Source organism: Anser brachyrhynchus (genome assembly GCF_964034855.1).
Source record: "Anser brachyrhynchus genome assembly, chromosome: 1".
Lineage (NCBI taxonomy): Eukaryota > Metazoa > Chordata > Aves > Anseriformes > Anatidae > Anser > Anser brachyrhynchus.
In genome coordinates this window covers 140050995-140071057 of record NC_137694.1, presented here as the reverse complement: position 1 = coordinate 140071057, position 20063 = coordinate 140050995, and the positions used below count along the sequence as shown (strand labels likewise).

At 39.5% G+C, this 20063-nt stretch overlaps 1 protein-coding gene across 1 annotated transcript in view; it reads left to right on the top strand.

The window, feature by feature from the left end:
* Positions 1 to 20063, top strand: part of LOC308187746 (cohesin subunit SA-2-like) — a 61141-nt gene that overhangs the window by 33447 nt on the left and 7631 nt on the right. Inside the window, exons 13-28 of the mRNA XM_080575987.1 lie at positions 2548 to 2655; positions 4568 to 4676; positions 5525 to 5642; positions 6515 to 6618; positions 7061 to 7153; positions 7250 to 7339; positions 8355 to 8558; positions 9962 to 10038; positions 10997 to 11084; positions 11990 to 12067; positions 13990 to 14082; positions 14803 to 14971; positions 16218 to 16369; positions 17203 to 17304; positions 18629 to 18783; positions 18885 to 19013. Of these exons, the coding sequence (XP_080432113.1) occupies positions 2548 to 2655; positions 4568 to 4676; positions 5525 to 5642; positions 6515 to 6618; positions 7061 to 7153; positions 7250 to 7339; positions 8355 to 8558; positions 9962 to 10038; positions 10997 to 11084; positions 11990 to 12067; positions 13990 to 14082; positions 14803 to 14971; positions 16218 to 16369; positions 17203 to 17304; positions 18629 to 18783; positions 18885 to 19013 (1869 nt within the window). The remainder of the gene's footprint in view (positions 1 to 2547; positions 2656 to 4567; positions 4677 to 5524; positions 5643 to 6514; positions 6619 to 7060; positions 7154 to 7249; positions 7340 to 8354; positions 8559 to 9961; positions 10039 to 10996; positions 11085 to 11989; positions 12068 to 13989; positions 14083 to 14802; positions 14972 to 16217; positions 16370 to 17202; positions 17305 to 18628; positions 18784 to 18884; positions 19014 to 20063) is intronic.

Genomic DNA, 20063 nt, shown 5'->3' with positions numbered 1-20063 from the left:
AAAGGCACCCATTTACTGTAGTAGTATTACTGGTAGTGGCAGCAGGTGTAGCCAAGTGTTGCTACTTCCAGAGGCAAGTAAAACACTTCAGCTCTCATTGGAGTGGGAATTTTGAGTGTAAAGCACATTGTCTCAGAGAGAGTGGTGGTCAGAGCTGTTACATCTCACCTGCTCTTGTCTTGAAGACAGACAAAACAGCACTGTTGCAGACCAATGTAACTGCGGCAAATTCCTAGCCTCTTTGAAGGCATAGTCAAAACCAAGGAGGTTGGAATTTCACTTGTGCTAGAAAACAGCAAAGTCCTTAATTTCTACCCAAAGAGATTGCAGGCATGTTACTGAGCACTTTGAGTCATCTAAACAATTTAGGCAAGACATTTTTTTTTAAAACAGACTCACAGGTCTCACTATTCCCATAAACGTGCAAGGAAGAGAAAACCTGACAGATGAGTAAATTCAAATATCAGAAAACATGTACACTTGACTGGTGTGTTCATGCTGAAAAACCCATTTAAATATACAAAAAAAGGTTTTTTTTTACTTTGGTGGCAGTCAAACGCTGGAACAGATTTTCAGAGAGGCTGACTGGACACAACCCACAGCAACCTGCTGTGGCTGACCCTCTGAGCAGACGGTTGGACTAGGTGATCTACCTACTCCAGAGGTACTCTCCAGCCTTGGCTGTTTGTGATTCAGTGTTGGCCCACTCTAGATCACTGTGTGTTCATGTGGAATTTTCTTCTTCTTCAAGATGTCCACTGTTTAAAAAAATAAATGTGTGTATAGAGAAAATGAGAAGGGCAATTTAGCAAAAACTAGGGCTTTAAAAGAACTAAATAACAGACTGATATTAAAAAGAATGAACGCAAACTTTTTGGATGGCTTCACGAAATTCCGACAGTCTTTTAATATAAAGACATGCTGGGTGATCCATTCTTACTCCTGTAAGTGCAGTTTGTTGTCAGTCTTATTTTACTCTCACTTGTTAACCTTGTAGAAGTTTAATAATTCAATACTTCATTCATGGCTTTGCAGGACATGCCAATGCTTATTCAGAGATGCTAATGCACCATGTCATCTCTTTCAGTTTCTTATTGTTTAGTAACAATAAGCACATTTTTACGCTATTTCCCCGGTTCCGTAGATGGCTGAATAAGAATTCCCATTAATATTTTTCTTTATGTTGATTACGTGATATATATACTCAGAGCACTTTCTTTTTCTTCTGTTACCACAACTGTGTACTCAAGGGAACTGTGTGTTAAAAGAAGCCACCAAAACCTGCCAGAATTTCTTTTTGATTCACTGCAAGTATTATCTTGCAAGATTGACCCATGACTTCTGAAGATACACCATCAGCTCTCCCATTTAAACAGCTTTTTACTGTGCTTATAACTGTCATGAACATACACATAAAAAAAAATTTGCAATGAACAGTCCAGCGATGCTCTTACTTAGTGTGAGCTCACTTTCTTTCAGTCAGATTTGAGGATATTTTGGGACTTTGGGACTTGTGAGGATGCTGAAGGATGCAACAGGATTGGAGACAAATGGGCGAGCACAGGAAGGGGTTTTAATTTTCTAAGTCATCACTCCCACCAAACGAGGAATACGAATCCTCAGTTTTAAAAGAGGTACTGGACTGCAGCTGTAGGTGATTTTAAACTAGTACTAGCTGAGAACTGAGCACAATAATAAATAAAAACTCTTTCCCCTCACCTGACTATAGGAAGTGGAAGGATCTCATATGTTGCTGTTTCATTCTCTCAAGTAGCTTAGTCCAATGACATTGTTATTGCAGTAAGAAGCAAGCATTTTGAAACTGTAACCCTTGTTTTGGTCTTCACTTAGCTGGTATCTCTTTGGTGGGTTATTCAACCTCAATGCTTCATTTTCCTGTTTTGTAACAAGTTGTAGTTAACACCAGTGCTACCTCCCATAGTGTGTTCTAGCTTTATTAGTTGCCATGTGGCATTCTCAAGATGCATAGCTGAATGCCTGTAAAAAACATTGTGATTTTCGGTGTATTTGGACAGAAAGGTTGCAGGCATAAGCATGCTATCAAGAATGTGTTTTGGTTTCTTTTTATGTGTGACTCTGTATAAGCCTAGTGTAATGGAGTATAAATTTTAAAATTCTGTTGTAAAAAATCATTTTAAAAGACTTTGTTCTGCAAGATGAAGTTTTCATGTTTATTATCTTTCATGACAACCATCAAAGCATGAGGTAAAACTTGCCTCTTTCGTTATTGTTACTCTTTTTACCATGGCCACTAATCAACTTTAATTATACTTTAAATTAATATTCTGTCCATCCAATGGGCCTGACTTCTCATGGCTTGTACAGACCTCTTGTTTCTCTACAAAATGAGTAAAAAATGCTGCTAGTTCCATTTGATAGCATTTGTAAATACATCCTACAAAACTTTATCTGTATAAACAAGTTGCAAGGCTAAGGAGCATCAAGTCTAATAAAGCTGGACATACCATTCATTGTATTCTTTGCAGATAAACCTGAACTATAACTTCCGTTGTTATTTTTGCCTAGGAACTGCGAGGATGTGTTATCAGATGAAGACTGTGAAACCTTATACCAGTTAGTTTATACCACACACCGTCCACTTGCAGTAGCAGCTGGGGAATTCCTTTACAAAAGGTATCTCTGCCTATTTCTTGCATATTCTCATTTGTTTCGGAATGAAGGTGGATTTATTTAAGAGGAACATTAAGCATTCATTTTTCTGCTGGAAGCGTGTGTGCCATGAGGATAGTAGATGTACTTTCTTCTTTTCATTTGGCAGGGAAATGCTGTCTGGGGGTGATCATTTGTTCCTTGGCACGGCCTTCCACAATAGGCATGAGAAAAGTTGCAAGACTAACACAGAGAATATGAAACAATTGACTGATCCACAGATACCATGCCACGTTGAGAATACACCTCCTTTCTTTCTACTTTCTTTTCCTGTTGCTTTGCTTCTTACAAGCTAATTCATCACCTAGCATTTGCTGGATTTCCATAGCATTGGTGATTAATCACAAGAATGGCCTCCTCTTCCCTTTGGAAGTTGCCGTATACATTGTAAAGGCTTTGAATAATGAGAGATGCAGCAGATTAAAAAGCCCTCCCAATTTTCTGTCAGGTTAATGAAGTACAGGGTTTATCTTCCCCAGGAGTAAGTCTTATAAATGGGCTTCTTATAACAATGGTTGCATGAAGTGAATGGAGTTGGCATGCTAAAAGGAGAAGAAATAAATATTCTGTCTCTGTGGCTGAGAGAAATAATTTTGCTTTACGAGGAGGAATGAAAAATATTTTGGCAAGACTTTTGTGGGGAAAAATTCAGAAGTAATAATGGTTGGTGTTTCTCACACATGCAGAATCTCCTCCTAGCTGCCTGTTCCTATCTGGCTGAACTGCTGATATTCCAGGGTTTGTGGAGCCACGGCCAACAGAAAGACAAAAGAAGATAAATTTCTCTTTTGATGAGTCTTCTATCACATCTGTTAGCCTTACTTAGTCTTTTCTGTTTGTCCCAATATTCTGTCATAAATCAGCTGTTTTTCTGCTCAGAACATGTCTGTCTTTTGCTACTAAACTGTTTGCCTTGATAACTTTACTTTTTATACTCAGCTTTGCGGTGCAGCATGGACATTCTGACCTTCTAAACCTCTTCCTTGTTCTTGTTTGCCCGGGTCTTCTCCCTGGCACTTCTACTAGTATCAAAATCTTTTTTTCTGATGTGATAGAAATGTTAATGGCAATGTCCTTTCCCTAGTTATACTGATAACAGTTTTAGTATAAAGTTTGTTTTTATTTATTTTTTTTCTTCTTCTTTATGGTGTGTATGAAATGTCAATGCTTGCATTCTTAACTTAGGTTGCTTACTGAGCTGGCATCAATTACACCAGCAGAAGCACTTTCGGAAAGTATAAGTCTATACTGACATTGAGTAGTGCGGTCCTGCTTTTAAATCCAAGATATTTGGGCCTGTATGTGTTTTGGGATTAGCACTCTCCATGAGCAATACAGTCACACTCACTTGGGGCAAAGAGAGAAATAGAAACTGTTGTAAACAGTTTTTTTACTGTATTTGTGAAATGGAGTAAATTGTCTCTTGTAAATACAAGGTACTATGCTTTCTTTAAGAAGCTTTGGTTCTAAGATGTACCATAATGCGACTAATGGTAGGGTAGTAATATTTTTACTGTGTTGTTAAGGTTTAAATTCAGCCTAGAGTAAGCCCCTTCACAAGCATGAGAAAATGCCTACCTCAGTATATATTCAACACCTTGGAATCTGCATCTGTTGTCCAGAAAGTTGGCAGGGTACCTGTTAAACTGTCAGAAACAGTCTCTGCATCCACAGGGACGACAGATCTCTCATGATGGAAAACAATCTAATCTCCTTTCCTTTCATCTAATAATAAAGTCTAATGTGATTTACAGTAAATAAGTATACATTTAGAAAAAATACACTCCTTGGGATCTTGAAAGAATGAGCATTATATTGGCAAATGGTCATAAGGGGAATGTGGCAGAAATGAACTGACTTCCTTTTCTGTTGGCAGGCTGCTTAGTTATGAGGGAGATGAAGAAGTTGTGCCCAAAGAAGGAGGGAAGTCTGGGGCGAATGCTCACCAGTTGAAAAGATTAATACATTTTTTCCTGGACAGTGAGGTGAGAATAGCCCCTGCAGTAAACCTTTTCAATTCAGTGTTGCATGTTAAATCAAGTTCTGGCTTCCTTTTGAGGGATATTTCTGGTGGTGAGCTCCGAAATGTTTGGTGTTTGGCACGTTCTCACTCTCTAGGACGAGTTGTTAATGGAGACAGAATTTGGCATTTCTGTTCTGTGTTTTAAGACTAATTTACAACTCTGCCAGTGGAGAGAATGAAAGCTGAAGCAGCTTCTGAAAACAACCTAAAAGACTAATGGCACCATGTGAATGGTTTCTGGTATGTGTCTGCGTCTTTCTGCAGGCAGCTGGAGGTTGCTGAACTGTAGCCCTGTGCTGACTGAGAACTGTGTAGTTTTTCTGAGATTTTATCAGTTTAAGTGCTGTACTTTGCTATTTGGCTTTTGTGGTGGTGCAGTCCTATGTCTGGCCAAAGCGTCTAAGGCACAGCCGTTTTAAATCAAAGTGCAAAGAACTTCACAGACGTTATCTAAAATGTTACCTCATTTCTAGTCCCAAGGTTGGATTTTTAGTTATGATCAGCAGTATAAAAGCAATACATAAACTAGTTTTAGAGAGATTGCTGAAATTACAAAGGAAAGATACCATAATAAGAGGAAAGAAAAGCTTCTTTCCTGATTTATCTCCTTTTCCCCCCACTTTCCTGCTTTGTATCAGACTGAAGACAGTGTTTAAATGTTGAATAGCCTCAAACTAAATATGTTGGAATACCGTGTGTGAATGTATGTGTGCATGACAGCTTTGTAATTGGAAAAGGAGAGGAACATAGGAAGTTGTATTTCTTTTAATGATGTGTTTGCTTTTATAAGCTTGTGTTTTTAATCCCTAGGTACACAAACATGTTGCATACCTCATAGACAGCTTGTGGGACTGGGCAGGCACATTTCTGAAGGACTGGGAGTGCATGACCACACTTCTATTAAAAAATGATGGAGGAGACAGAGAAGGTGGGTGAGCAAAGAGCTTAGCTTTGTCTGGATTAATCTCTTGATGTTGTTTTTTGAACTTTGCCTCAGCTAGTTTAGGATCATTTCATATTGCAGTGCCATTTGATCCCAGATTGTGGCCGCCAAGATGTACAAAGCAGATGTACTGCTGATTACGTGATTTGCAGCGACATATTTGTTTTATTCAGTATTCTGCATTTATGTAATGTTAGTTTAGAAAATTTGCAAGAACACTTGCATTATTAAGCTTAAGTAACGTTCCCTTCTTTTGTTTGTTTGTCCAAAACTTGAGAATCTAAAAGTATTGATTGAAGTGTGGTATTTTTGGACTACTGTTCATGCCTGAAGAGAAGAAGAACAATGTGTTGAGTTCATTGACATCTAACATGTTAGAAAACTGTTTTTTTTTTGTTTTTTTTTTGTTTTGTTTTTGTTTTTTCAAAAATATTTTAAAGTGAACTTTAATGATAGTTGTTGTAGCAGAACTGGAGGTGGTTGTACAATTGAAATCAAAGTTTGCGGACCCAGTGAGTTAAAGCATTTTGTTGCTCAGAAGAGTAGTTTTATCCTAAATGAGATAGTAGTTAATATAGATAGGCCTCATGGAAGCTGCCTGTGTTTTTGGGAGCCCAAGTGCCCTAAAAAGTTTAGTCATGAGACAAATAATCGGCTTTGTGTTCAGTAAATATAGAAAATAGTTTTCTTCAGGTTAAATCAAATGCGCTCTAGGTGTTTATTTAGCAACACTGCATCTTTCTTTCTGTAGTGTCCTTCCACAGTTGTCCAGATAAATGAATAGGCATTTCATTAGCTGTTGCTGCAACTTCATTTTTCTTTTGTGTGATGCTGAAAGGAGACTGATTTACTTACAGCATTGAATGATGCCCATAAAAGTGCTCTCACTGAAATTATCCTCGCGACGGTTAGAGAAGCAGCTGAAGGTCATCCTCCAGCGGGCAGAGGTGCAGCCAAAAAAGTCAGTGCATCTTATTCTTACATATTGTGCTGTAATCACAATCTCTTTGCCTTATGTGCTTTGCCAGAGAGCGTGTTCCCAGTGGTAGGTATATCTTCAGAAGTGAAATGGCTTATTTTTACAAAAAGTCACACTGTCGTTTAACCTGTGGATCTTATTAGTAGTGGATGTTGAAGGGGACGAGCATTAGAGAAAAGCAAGTTAAAGCAAGTTATTGACAAATGGTGAGCATTTTATCCATGCAGAATTGTTGTTCAGTGCTTTGCATCTAATTTAAGGTTAACAGAAAATAAAAAAAGCATCTGGTTTTCTCCATGGAAAATATCTTTATCTTGGCTTCATTTGATTTAGATAAAGGCATATAAGTTAACCTTGAATTACATGTAAAATTCCACTCAGATCTAAGAGATTTTATAATTGAAACAAAATGCTTTGTCTGCAGATTCTGTCAGTAAAAGAGAAGAAAATACAATCGGAAGATTGTACCAAAATTACTGAACATTTTATTATGGTGCTTCCTCAGCTCTTGGCAAAGGTAACTAACAGCTGCTCTGTGAATGCATGTTAAATATTTCATTAAAATTCCTGCAGTGCACTCATATCCTGTTTTTTTTTTTTTTCTTCTCTGCAGTATTCAACAGATGCACAAAAAGTGGCAAATCTTCTGCAGATTCCACAATATTATGATTTAGATGTTTACAGTACAGGACATCTAGAGAAGGTGAATAGGAATTGGGGTAGTCGGTGCATGTGGAAAGTGTTAAATTTATGTGACAGTGTACGGAATTCAGCGTGACTTGGAACAAATAGAAGCCTGTTGAAATATTAAGAAACAGTCTCATACCTTGAGGAAAGTGCTCTTATTCAGGCTTTACTTTTTGATTGGAAGCTGCCAAAGAAAAGCGTTAGTGTGTGTCAGTTCTGATATGCTGTGACTGGCCCTGCTGGGTGATGGTTTGTGTTTTCATGCGATAGGCCTGCCCCTGGGTTTTTCATTGTTGGGTGGAGAGAGGGTGGGTTATGCTATGTGTCTAAGCTGGCATCTCCCTACAGAGTAGGTTTCATTCTCCTTGAAGACTGGACTCCCAGCTGCTGGGGGATGATAGTAACTGAAAGATAAGAATGGAGATAGTGTAACCGCTGATGGGAAAGGGATGGTCAGAAATGGATAGATTAAATCCTTGAAATAGTTTAATGTATTCTTAAGCAGGGATGTTTACAGGGAGATAACAAGCAAACGTGCCTCGATTACTTTCAGCACAAAACATTAACTGGAAGAGGGGGAGAGTCAGTGGCATGGCACAAGTTAAGTTTCCTCCTGCCAGTAAAAGTGAAGATTCCAGTTGCTGACATGATCTGAAACAGTCTCCGTCCTCTGCTGCTGGGGGAGACAACTTTCATTGTTTGGAGACACACCTTTCCTTTGGAAAGATATCTTTATTCCCTACCATTTTCTTTATTTTTTATAGTAGTAGTAGTGCCAAAGGTGTATTACTGAAGTGAAACTTAAAACAGTTGCTTCATTTTTCACAAAGATTCAGAGACAATAATGAAAAAGAGCCATAAAGCCAGAAAAAAAGCTGTATCCACTAGCCCTGCCCCTCTGCTCCTTAGACCGACAGTTATTTCATACTGGTTGTATGACCTACAGAGATACATGGTCCAAGTGAAATGTGTCTGAAGCCTAAGTGGATTTGCATACATTTTACCTGTAATACCCCTTTTATCACTTGCAGCATTTGGATGCTTTGCTGAGAGAGGTAAAAGACATTGTGGTCAAACACTCTGACATGTCTGTCCTTGAGGCATCCTCCAGGACTTACTATATCCTCTGCAGTGAAGAAATTGCCATCTACAATCAGGTGGATCGTGCCCGAACTCAACTGATAGATGAGTTGACGGGACAGCTTAACCAGCTACTAGATGGCTTCTGGCAAAAGGTGAGTGTGACTCATTGTGGAGATAAACAGACTGTTTCCATATGAAAACAGAAGAGAAAAAATTAAAGGGGATATGATATGGAACAATTTTTCGCCTGCTGTTTCTCTGCTTGAGGGGAGCAGAGCTTTCAAGATTGGGTTTGCTCCTCTGAAATGACTGACGGTTTACATTTTAATGATTTAGATGTGTTTTGGCAGGAATAGAGTGGTGAAAATAATAAATGAGGTAGTCCACAGCAGCAAAGGGGCATTTTCTGTCTTCTGAATATTCTGGACACGGGTTCCACTGTTGTAGTATCACTATGCCAAAGATACTATGTGAAAGAAAGACCGTGGATCTGTAGGTGATGAGATTGTTCCCTAAATACTGGTTACTGCTTTGGTTCTGTAGTTCACCATATTTGACTGTACGCCTTTTATAGTGTGACTTTGGCTGCATATTTCTAGGAAAAAAAACACACAACAAAACAAGAGTCTGTAATGCAGACTGCATAGCTTTGGGGTCTTTGAAATGATGACTTGAAGGAGGACTGTAGGGTCTTCCTCAAAGTTTTTCATTAGTTCTAAAAAGCAGAAACAGCTGGTGGTGATATGAATAGCTTGCTGGCTGAACTGAACAACAGAAGCCCGCAGCTGATCTGATCAACCGTGCCGTCATGAACAGGTGTCATGCCATGGTATGAGAGTAAACGCTGGCAGGTTTTTATTGGACACTGGGATATTGTAAAATGTGTCAAGCCAAAAAATCCCCTAACCTCAGATTGGATTTATTTTGTTGGTCTTAAATAGATATCTATGTCAATATGGGAGAATGTGCACTTATGAGAAACAAGATAAGTGCTAGACCAGGGATTCTTCAACTCCTTCATAGAGTAATCCATATCTAAATAAAGAGATTTTCTCCTGCAGCCCCTCCCTTCTAATTCCTGGTTGTATATACCATCTCCCATAATCACGTAGCATCCTTGTGGAAACTGCAGCAATTGCATCTATGGGAAAGTATTTTAATATATTTTTAGCTATCTTTGAATGTGATCTGGCAGCTGGAAGCCCGGAGAGTCAGCACCATGTGAATGGTTAGCTTTCCAGAGATACCTAGCAACTGTGTGAGGTTTAGCACTTTTGTGGTAGCCTAATTGCTAGTTTTACTCTGTGTTAGCAGTGCTGTAGTACAGGGTGGCTGCTGGGGATTTAGTAGTGACAGGGGCACTGATAGAAAATTTCTGTGCAGTCAACATGTTGTTTTCTGTTTACTGTAGGGGAATGCATAAGTAGCATGTGTGAAGGGGCGAGGGCTGGAGGAGAGTAATTCAAGTCTGTGGGTTGGGTGGGAAGAGAACGTAGCGATTACTTTGCCCCGTGCTGGCTAATTCCTTTCTCTTTCCTAAACCTGCGTAATTTAGGAAGAAGGATTTTGTACGGATGCAGGAGAAATTTCCCGGATGTATGCTGCTTTGAGAAGATTAGCAGCTTTTCACAAGTGAGATGTTTATTTACATACTGCTGATTTACTTTCCCACATTCTTTAGTGTTGCCTTAACAGATGCCAAGTGACAATTGCTCCTGCTTGTTGGGTTTAGTAAGAATTTCACAAGAGAATGGAAATGATTCCTATGAGAGATGTTGCAAGGCTTAGTTTCTCCTGAATAGAGCTGTACTCTTGGGTATGGATTTTTTTTTTTGACTTACTGAGGTTGGAGAATCAGCCCTAGTGGGGCTAAGAAGTGTGTATAATAGAGTTGGGATGTCAGAGTGGATGTGGAGATCCTCTCAGCTACGTTGTTACGGTGCCTCCCTCCTCGCTGCATCCTGTTGCACTGCTTTATGGTCAACACTGATAGTCAGTCTGAAGAGGGTGTAATGAGTGCAGATTTTTTCCCAGCAGGTGTTATCTGCTTTGTTTGTTTTAATTTACTTGATCTTCTTCTGCTAAAACATGGATTTTTCCAAAAGCTTGGTTCTCCAGGGATTGTTCACCAAGTAAATTACCATGTGAGATAGTAGAGGGTTGGGGAAATGGCCTTCTGTTCAATGTGTCTTTTGCTTATCCTACATACTAGAGCTGCTCTGTTCATGCAAAGAGAAACTTAACGTTGAGTTGCAACACTTGATAATATTCAAAGTACTCTTTTAAAATGTATATAGGGGAATTTTTCTTTAGACGTTTTTGGGCACTTAGAGAATGTGAATAGATTGTATAGGAAAATGTACAGAGGTCAAACTTCCTTCTCCTCTCCTCACAGACACTGCAGTTTTGTGGCAGGAATGCAGACTGTATTTCTCCCCTCCCCTTTAGAATTAATTATTAGTTGTTTAAAGTTACTGCTGTACATCAGAGGAAGGCAAAAACAGGATTAATTTAACCTACTTGATCAGGTGAGATTTCATTTCTTGCTTAGTGTGTTGCTTAGACTTTTTTTTTTTTTCCCCACTTGCAGTGCCCATGATCTCACCAAGTGGAATCTGTATCACAAGACTTTACGGTTGCTGGTGTTTGAAATGGAACATGGGAGTTTGTCCGTTCTGGTGAGTTGTTGATACTTAACATTGAAAGCAGGAGAAATAGCAAATATTAAATAATCTAATATATGAGTGTTGTATGAGGCAGGAAGATGTTGTTTCCATTTGTCAATCTGGGAAACTGAGGTTTTGGTATAATGTTATTTAGAATCAATGGATTATAGCCATGTATTCATTAATTTGGAGATTTTCCAAAGCTACGATAGGGTAATCATCTGACAACTTGAATAGTCTTTTCTTATGCTCAGTACTTCCCACTGGTTGCAAAATCTCGCTCTGAGTGCATAGAAATTGTTGGGACTGTGAGGAGCATGGTTTCCTTGTAACCAGAAATTGAAATATTTTGGACCTGTTGCTTGCAAATTGACACTTGACAAGGATAGTTTGTTGTCTCAACTCAAACTTTGGCTGTGCCAAGGTAGAGGTATATCATGGTATTTTAAGTACTTGAGCAGTTAGTCAGGCTGTGTTTTCAGGAGAATTTGGGGTTATTTGTAAAAAGGTGAAATTTAGCCAAAGAGGGAAAGTCTGCAGCCTGTGGGTAGACTCCTTTACTTGTAGCATCAGAGAATGAAGGTTTGGCTTCTATTCTGAACTGCCCTCTGGAGGAGTCAGCCTTTCACCAAAGACAGCAGAGAAATCCTAAGCTCAGCTAAAGTTAGCCTCTGTGAATACCCCTTGTATTACCCAGTTAAGTTCCATTGAACGCATCAGGATGTCAGAGTTACGCAGAAGTAGCACCTTAGTAATGAAGTTTCTCAGCAGGCAATGTTTACTTATGTGTAAACCTACTGTGTTTATTTTGAAGACTTAAATTCTTTACAGTGTAGAAATGGCTGTGCAAGCAGCATGCCAGGCTTTTTGCTGTCAAGCCTTTCATGTAAATAAAGGACATGTGTTTTTATTTGCAGATGATCCTGCCAGCTCTCCAGTGCACCTATTTTTCTCTCCTGTGGCAAGTAGCTGCAGCTGCAGAAAATTCTTCCAAGGTTGGCCATTCCACATCATTTTGAAACCCAGGGGTTGTGCTTCTAGAAGTTCAAGATGCTTTTCTATTCTCAGATAGCCAGAAGAAAACAAGCTTTCTCAAGAAGACAATTTGTGTATTTTCTTGAGGAAACCAAACTGAGCTGGGACGTTTTTATTTTTTTTTTTAAGTGTTTATGCCTTTCCAGTATGCAAGAGAATAAGGGAACAACAGTTCACCTCTATTTTTACTACAAAACATGTGCAGTGAATTCTTCATGCTTGATGGAGATAAGGAACTTGTTCCACTGCCAGACAGTTTGTTCTCTTGCTTTAAGCAACAAATAATATTCAAGGAAAACTCCAGGAAGTCCTGTTGCTTTGTTTTATTCTTATGTTCTTATTTTACTTATAGATTCTGTGACATCCCACTTTCTTCAAACTTTCTGTGTAATTTTTTCATCAGCTGACTACTTACTTTCCTAATTGGTTTTACATAGTGCCAAACTCTGCCAGATACTTCAGAAGATATTCTAATTCAAGATACCAGAGAGGAAAACTCTTTTATGCTTTGATTCACATGTGAATCTATACCTTTGCAGTTTCTCTTCATGGTGAATCCTGACTACACCGAGTGTTGCTGTTTCTGTCATTCCGTCCCTTTCCTCTGGTGCTCCTGTGTGTACAGAATAGGGCGCTGACATGGGCATTTGTTTTGTGTGAGAAATGTTAGCTGGGAGGTTACCCGTTTGGTGACTGATTCACTATCTATTCCCGTCCCATTCCATTCCTGAGTGGATGTCTGCATCTCTCACTGCTCTAATATGTTCTGCCTTCCAGTCCAGACACTGTTAGCTTGACTGATAATGGGGCAGCACATTTTTGAACTTGGCCTTTCATATGGGGGCAGATTTTGATTGGAAGCACGGTGTTACGGCCCACTCTGCAGGAGCAAATCTGGATATTGGCAGAGAGAGAAGTTCCGAGAGCAAAAACGATCATTTGCTGGACAGCAGCTCTGGGACTGTTTCTTTCCCCCTCCTCCTCTAATGGTGTTAAGGCAGTGTTTTACCTCCCCCTCTGCTCCTTCTCAGTATGCCCTGGGATGGATCCCCTTTCTTATAAAGATACAGTTGGGTAGCATGAAATCCAGCCCTCCTCTAAGGGTGTTCTTCTGTTGATTGCTCTGTGCGGTGCAACAGATGGAACCTAGTGAAGGATCAGGAGGTCTTTTATTTGGCTCTGGGCAAATCGAGTAGACTGTGTTAACGAATAGACTTGTCTAAGCTTATGAGTGCCAAAGTTTGCAGTGTAGTTAAACTGGGTTTCCTCTGGAATCAGTAGAAGGGGAGAGAAGAGCAACTCTAGAAGGCAATTCACATGTTGTGTGTTGAAAATAAAGTGCGATGGACTAGAGTTTTTGTGACTCTACACGTGTCTCTAAAGTGGAAATTATTATCCCTGTTTTATAAGGATAAGCTGAAGTGAATTCAGCAGACCTTCTAGTTGCTTGGAGGGCTGTATCAGGGAATAAATGCTATTGGAGCTGCTAACCCTACAGATGGAGAACCAAAGAGTTTGTGACTTGCTGAACACCGCTAGCCTCAGCAAGACGCACATGTCCCACTGTTTGTCACCTTTCTGCACCAGAGTGGGGGGAAAAAGTATGTATTTCTATGGGTTGACCTTTCTATCGTAGATATCGTGCCTGAGAGCAAGACATATTTTTAAAGTTGTTCATAGCTGGTGAGCTATTGCTACTGTGAGATGTGAGTAGCTGTTGCTACTCTGAGATGTCAGCTTCTTTCATAATGGCATCTGCTGTGCCATCTTAAGTGAATAGTATCAGTGGAAAAAGATGCAACTATTGTTTATTCTGTAATTCTCTATTGGGTGATAGACCCTAACATCTTAGTCCTGTCACTTTCCTTACATATGTTTTTAGGGGGCTCTTCTGGCATTACGAAGAGAGCTGAGGCGTTTCAGTGAGATTTGCATGTACTTCCTCACCCATAAGGAAAAAGATGTAAGAGAAAAGGTTTGTGTTCTTTTGTTTTTGTAAGGTTTGTTGCCTTTCTTGCTTTTCATACCAGTATTTCCTTCTACTGATTTTGCAATGTTTTGTCTCTTAGCAGAGAAATAACTCTTTAAAATAAACAATTCTCAACTATTTATTAGAAGTAAATGCTATTTATTTTAACATAATTAAAGTTAAGTTAGTTAAAATGCTACAAAACTTAGTGCTTTAGTCAAACATAGGTATGTGTTGCATGGGTCCATATGCAGAATCAAAGCCTGAATCAGAATGACTTGATTTGCCACTTGATAGTCACTGTGCTTTCTAATTAGAATGATCAGTATACTGGTTACTGTCATTGCTTTTTTAATGCCTTGCTATGAATATCACTTAAAAAATGAAACATTTGGAGACATTGTCTGGAGATTCACAAGTTGAAAAAGAGGTATTGTGGCATAATAGAGTTCATCTTCCTTTTCAGAGAAGTTTGAAATACAAATCTTTAGGTGGTGTTCATGCATGGTACTTGTATATACCGTATGCTAAAGTATAGGTTCTGGAAGGGCTCAGCTGTGGCATTTTATCACAGGCTGGAGCCAACAGAAATCTTTAGCTTGTGAGGAAGAAGTAGGATAGAAACCAGATTGTGACTTGTGGTGTTTGATGGAGATGCAAATGGCAGTTGGCATGAAAAGTAACGTGGTCTCTGGATCTTTCATTGGCTTTGTTTGCTTGATACAGGCCTTCGTGATACTCTGTGACTGGCTGCTGATTTTGAGTCATCAAGATTCAAATAATAATGAAGAAGCAGTAGGACTTCTGGATTACCTTCCCAGCACTTCCCTTCAGGAAAAACTGCTTTTGTTTGTCCAAGAACATATTTTTGTGGAGGAGAAAGAGGAAAGCAAAGGTCAGACATCTTCATCACTGAAGAAACACTCTACCATTTTTGCTGTTATTTGCTGGCTGCACTGAACATACCAGGAAAGGGGGCGAGTCCTTTTTTGGCCCCTTTACAAAGTTGCTCGATGAATATAAATTCAGTGTTTTGTCTCCACTGTGGCTCAATCACAGGAAACGACTGCCAATGTACTCCCAGGTAGAAAGGGCTGATGTAATGCAGGCATGGGTGGAAACGTACAGGTATTTGACAGACTGACTTTGGTGGTAGAGGTGGTGTCATCCACCTTGGTGGAAAGCCTTGCAGTGTTACAGTGCAACTCTGTTGATGCATGGACTCTTCTAAGCCATCAGAGTAAAGGACTGGTGGATTTTGATGTGGGGATGCAGAGCAGTTTTTGTGGGAAACAGCTACGTACTTGTTGCTGTGTTGCTTTTTTCAAACAAATTCAGATGCCGAGTTGAGGATGTTATTGTGAAGGCTGGTTTCTTTTGGGAGTGTTTTGAAAATAGGTTGTTGGCTCGTTGTGGTTTGAGGCTGAGTTCAAGTGTCATGCTTTGAAAAACCAAGCACCATCCTAGATTACTGTGTTGAACTCTTGTCCTTCAGCTGTTCACATGGAGTTCTGTGTTCAGCATTGGGCGTATTAGCTACGTTATGTACCTGAAACTGATCAAGTCTGTCCTGTTTTGGGTTAGATGGCCTTCTGAGATCAGTTTCAAACCTGGTCTGTACCATGCTTTCAATTTCTCAGTCCTCCCCACAAAGGATCCCTGTCAACCTGTTGCAGGTTCCTTCCCTAAAGAAGTCATTTTTTTCATGCTGTGGGTGTGCTTGTCTGTGTGAAAAGAAAGAAAAAACGCAAAAAAACAAACCCACAAAACACAACGTGATTGCAGTGCGTCTGGTCTCTTCCATTTTGCGTGTTTGTGCCTTTTATTCTGCAATCTGGTTCTGTTCTATAGTTGTGAGCAGTGTTACACAAGGAAATTCTGCCTAGTAGAAATGAGTAATCCCTATGAAGATCAGAGTAGAAGACTGTGCAAACAACTCACTTTCACTGTCATCAGCTGAAAGCTTTGAAATGGAAATGGAAACCTGTGTTTTCTGACACACAGAGATGAGTGTAGCATCTGTTGCTTAGCATGTTGGCTGAACAGCTGAGTCTGTGCTATTCAGATGAAAGTTGGTCATTAAAATTGAGATACCTTGAATAAAGTACTAGAACAAAGCTTCAATGCTTTTGTTTCCCTAGACCTGACAAAAGAGGAGGAGAGAAAAGACGAAAGCTGCAAACTTGACGACTTGAACAAAAAGCGGAGTCTTCTTGCAGCATATTGCAAGTTAATAGTGTTTAATGTGGTGGAGACGACTGCAGCTGCTGAGATCTATAAGCATTATGTGAAGGTAATGTTTTATATAACGTCACTTTGCCTGTCAGTGCATTTCAGTGTTTGAAAGTGACTCCAGTGTTTGTGAAAGATGTGGTGGTTAATGGTTTATGGCTCAGAATCGTCGTATAATCACAAAAGGGCTATAAAATCAAGCAAAAGTGGAACAGTCTCTCCTCCTTGCTCTGCACAGGTGTGTCATTGCAGACAAAGTAACTGAAAGTTGAGTAGAGGGTATATGTCTGAACATCTGCTCCGTCGCTTCTCCAAAGAAGCCATTACGGAGAAGTAGTTTATGGCTGGAAGAGTGTTTTAACTATAGAGATTCTCACATTGAAGTGGTCAACATATTTCATAAAGCTCCCACAGTTCATGTTCAGATGGCCTAGATTTCATGTGGGTCCCTGTGCTTAGCTGCTAGAGCCTCAGCCACTCTGAAATGTGTGTCAAGAGGGCTAAGAACAGCACAGAGTGGGCAATTGCCTTGAGTCAATTAACAGGACACTGGAAATATCTGAATGTGGATATTGATCTTCACTTCATTGGGCAAGCACTGGTTGAATATGTAAAACTCTCTGTTCTTCTTCTAAGGAGGATTTTTCTTTTGATATAATAAATACTTAACAATTTCAGAGTAACTTTAGCATTCACGTTACTCTTAAGGGAGCATACCTTTGCTTTAAACATGAAATAAAATAAAAAGTCCAATTTTGTTTTTTTTTAGCTTGGGTGTACTGATACTGGGAGTGTTTTATAAACTTCTTGTGTGACATGAACATAGTCATGTGTTTTGTGTATTCCCAGCATTATGAAAGGGAAATGATAATTTTCATTCGTTGCTGTTAATAGGCTTACAATGATTTTGGGGATATAATTAAAGAAACTCTAAGCAGGACGAGGCACAATAACAGAATTGAGAGTGCCAGGGCACTGATTCTCTGTCTACAGCAGGTAAGGTTATAATTAAAATGAGAGGATGGGGGTTCTCATGACAGCTGTGTTTCATATTAGTCTTTTGCCTACCTTTCCGTAATTATTCAGATTAATTTAAAAGCCTTGTGAAAGAAATTGGTTCCTTGGCTTTGCTTTCTATTTATATGTGTTTTTGCATGTCTTAATGAAACTCCTTTCAGATCATTCCACCTATTTTAAAATGTAATTTTGTGCACAGGGTGTTTTTTTTTTTTTGTTTTTGTTTTTTTTTAATCTTCAAAGGCATAGTGTGTTCGGATTGATGTAATCTTTGAGATTACAGAGTCTCTCTTGGGACATGGTGGGTGTCTCTTAACCTTAAGGATAAGGATAGTATTCTATGTTTTACTGACTACCTCAATTCCTATTGAATTTGAGGAACTGTGAGGAAATGTGCCTGTGGCTGGCCAGCTCTAAGCCCCAGTACTTTCAGTGTTTTTTTGTGGAAGAAAGTGGGGCACAGCCCTTTTGAAGGGTTTTGCAGCTGCTGACTGATGAGGCCAGTCAGCTATTTTAGCAGCTGCTTCTGCCAGCTCTGCCCATGGCCGGAGCTGCTTCGAGCTCGAGTCGTGCTGTAAGCCCCAGAGCAGGCTCCTCCCAGGGGGTACTGATACATGAGCTTTGCTTATTTCACACCCATTGCCAGGGGCTTAGATCTGCGAACCAGCCCCTGAAATCTGAGCTTAGACGAGGCTAAGCAGCATTTGGCTACATGTATTCTGCTGACATAGTCAGGACTTTGTGTTTGTGTATCACATAGACAACAGGCCCTTTCTGGTCTTTGCTTGACCTTGAAAGTTAACAAGTTGGAGCTACCTCCATGTTCTGTTAGGAAAAAAAATCCCAAAACATAGCGATTGGTTTTGAGACTTGCTTTTAACCCAGTCTCACTCTCAGAAATTGGACTGTACTGCTACCAGACCTGTGTGCTATATCTGCATTCTGATACCCTGAAAACCTCTCAGGCATATTAGTCCTCTTGGGCTTGATTCAGAAGACCCAACAAGAGATGGGGCCATCACCTTCAGGAATTGATTCTCTTTGTATGCATATCTTTTTTTTTCTTTTCAGTTCGTGCCTATCTGTTAAGCACTTGTCTTTTGTGTCAGTTCCTAGTGCTTGTTGCAGTTGTGTTGCTTTTGAAGAACATGACTTAACTTCAACAACATGACTTAACTACAATGACTTTTGTAAGACTTCTGTCTTTTAAGCTGTTACTGGGTCCGCATGTCTCTCTGTCCTCCTGAAGCTTTGTTTGCCTGTAGGGTTACATGTGGTTGCTTATCTTGGACTTCTTTTGCAGCTGTTTCAGACATGTGCAGAAAGCCAAGACGGTAGTACTGGTGTGGACTTGGCATCTGCTTCCTTCACAAACATGAAAGAACTGGCTCGTCGATTTTCGCTAACGTTTGGCTGGGACCAGGTGAAATCTAGAGAATCTGTAGCCATGATACACAAGTATGTGCCATGTAATATCACTTTGTCCATGGTCATTGCTTTTGGTAGTTGTCTGTTTTATGACTTAATTCTCTCTCTCTTTTTTTTTTTCCTTTCAATAGGGAAGGGATTGAATTTGCCTTTCAAGGAGCTACTGGAACAGATGGGAAGTGCTTTCCTCCTAACTTAAGCTTTCTGTTAATCATCAGTGAATTTTCCTATAAACTGCTAAAGCCTGACAAAAAACTAGTGTAAGTTAAGTTCTTGCAGTGTCATCCACAGGTTGTGTTTTGTGTATCTCTGTTCGTGGGACACTTGACCTTCAGTGCTGGGGAAGTTGCTCAAAGGCTTTTCAGAGAACTTTTGAAATCAATCTGCCCCTGAGGCTCTTGGTTTTAGAGACACTTGTTGAATTTTATAGTAGTATTTACTTACATGTGCAGTATCCATTCTCCACATTTTTTTAGAATGGTTGTGACTTCATGTGGCAGTTATTGTAAGGGAAAGACAATGCTAACTTTGTGGCAGAGATTTGCAACTTGACTGGCTAGTGGAGTGGAGGGAATGCTTTTCTGAAGAGAAAAGTAAACACAAACAATTGAGGAAGATGTAATGCCCAGATAATTATTTTGCAACAATCTAATTCCACAGGGTCAGGACTGAGCCATTTGACTGTTGTCTTTACTTCCCTGGTCAGTACTGTGTATTTTGGATATCTGTACTTCAGTCCTCTTCTTTACAAGACACTGCAAAAGTTATTTCAAAATATATAATGAGTATTTCCATTTTCCTGAGAGCACATTTGAAGACGTGGGAAAGTTAGATGAAACATGAAGACACATCTGCCTTTTTGAATTCCTTAGCAAATTACTCCAATACCTGACAGGAAAGGTTCTGCTTTGGAGAAGAAGCAATGAAATGAAAGAAAAACAACAACTCATCTTGCTGAGCCCCATGTCACTTGTTTGGTCCCGTGTCAGTTTGTCTTAAATTGAAGGTTAATTCTCCATGGGGGCCATCAAACATTTTTTATATAACATAGGTCAAGATTGGTAAAATGTCTAATTCTCTGCTGCTTTACATGACAAATAAAGTTTATTAATGATTGCCAGTTACCCACACAATATACTTTTTAAAAATGGATTCAAATTTAAAATGCAAAATAGCAAAGAAAAATATCTGACATATACTGATCACAGCCCTGGTAGATCTGAGGTGGATAATCTATAGGAAGTGATAACTTCCCTTTCTTTTTGTGCATTTTTCTTGGAGAGAATCCTCGCGATCTATGACTAGGATTG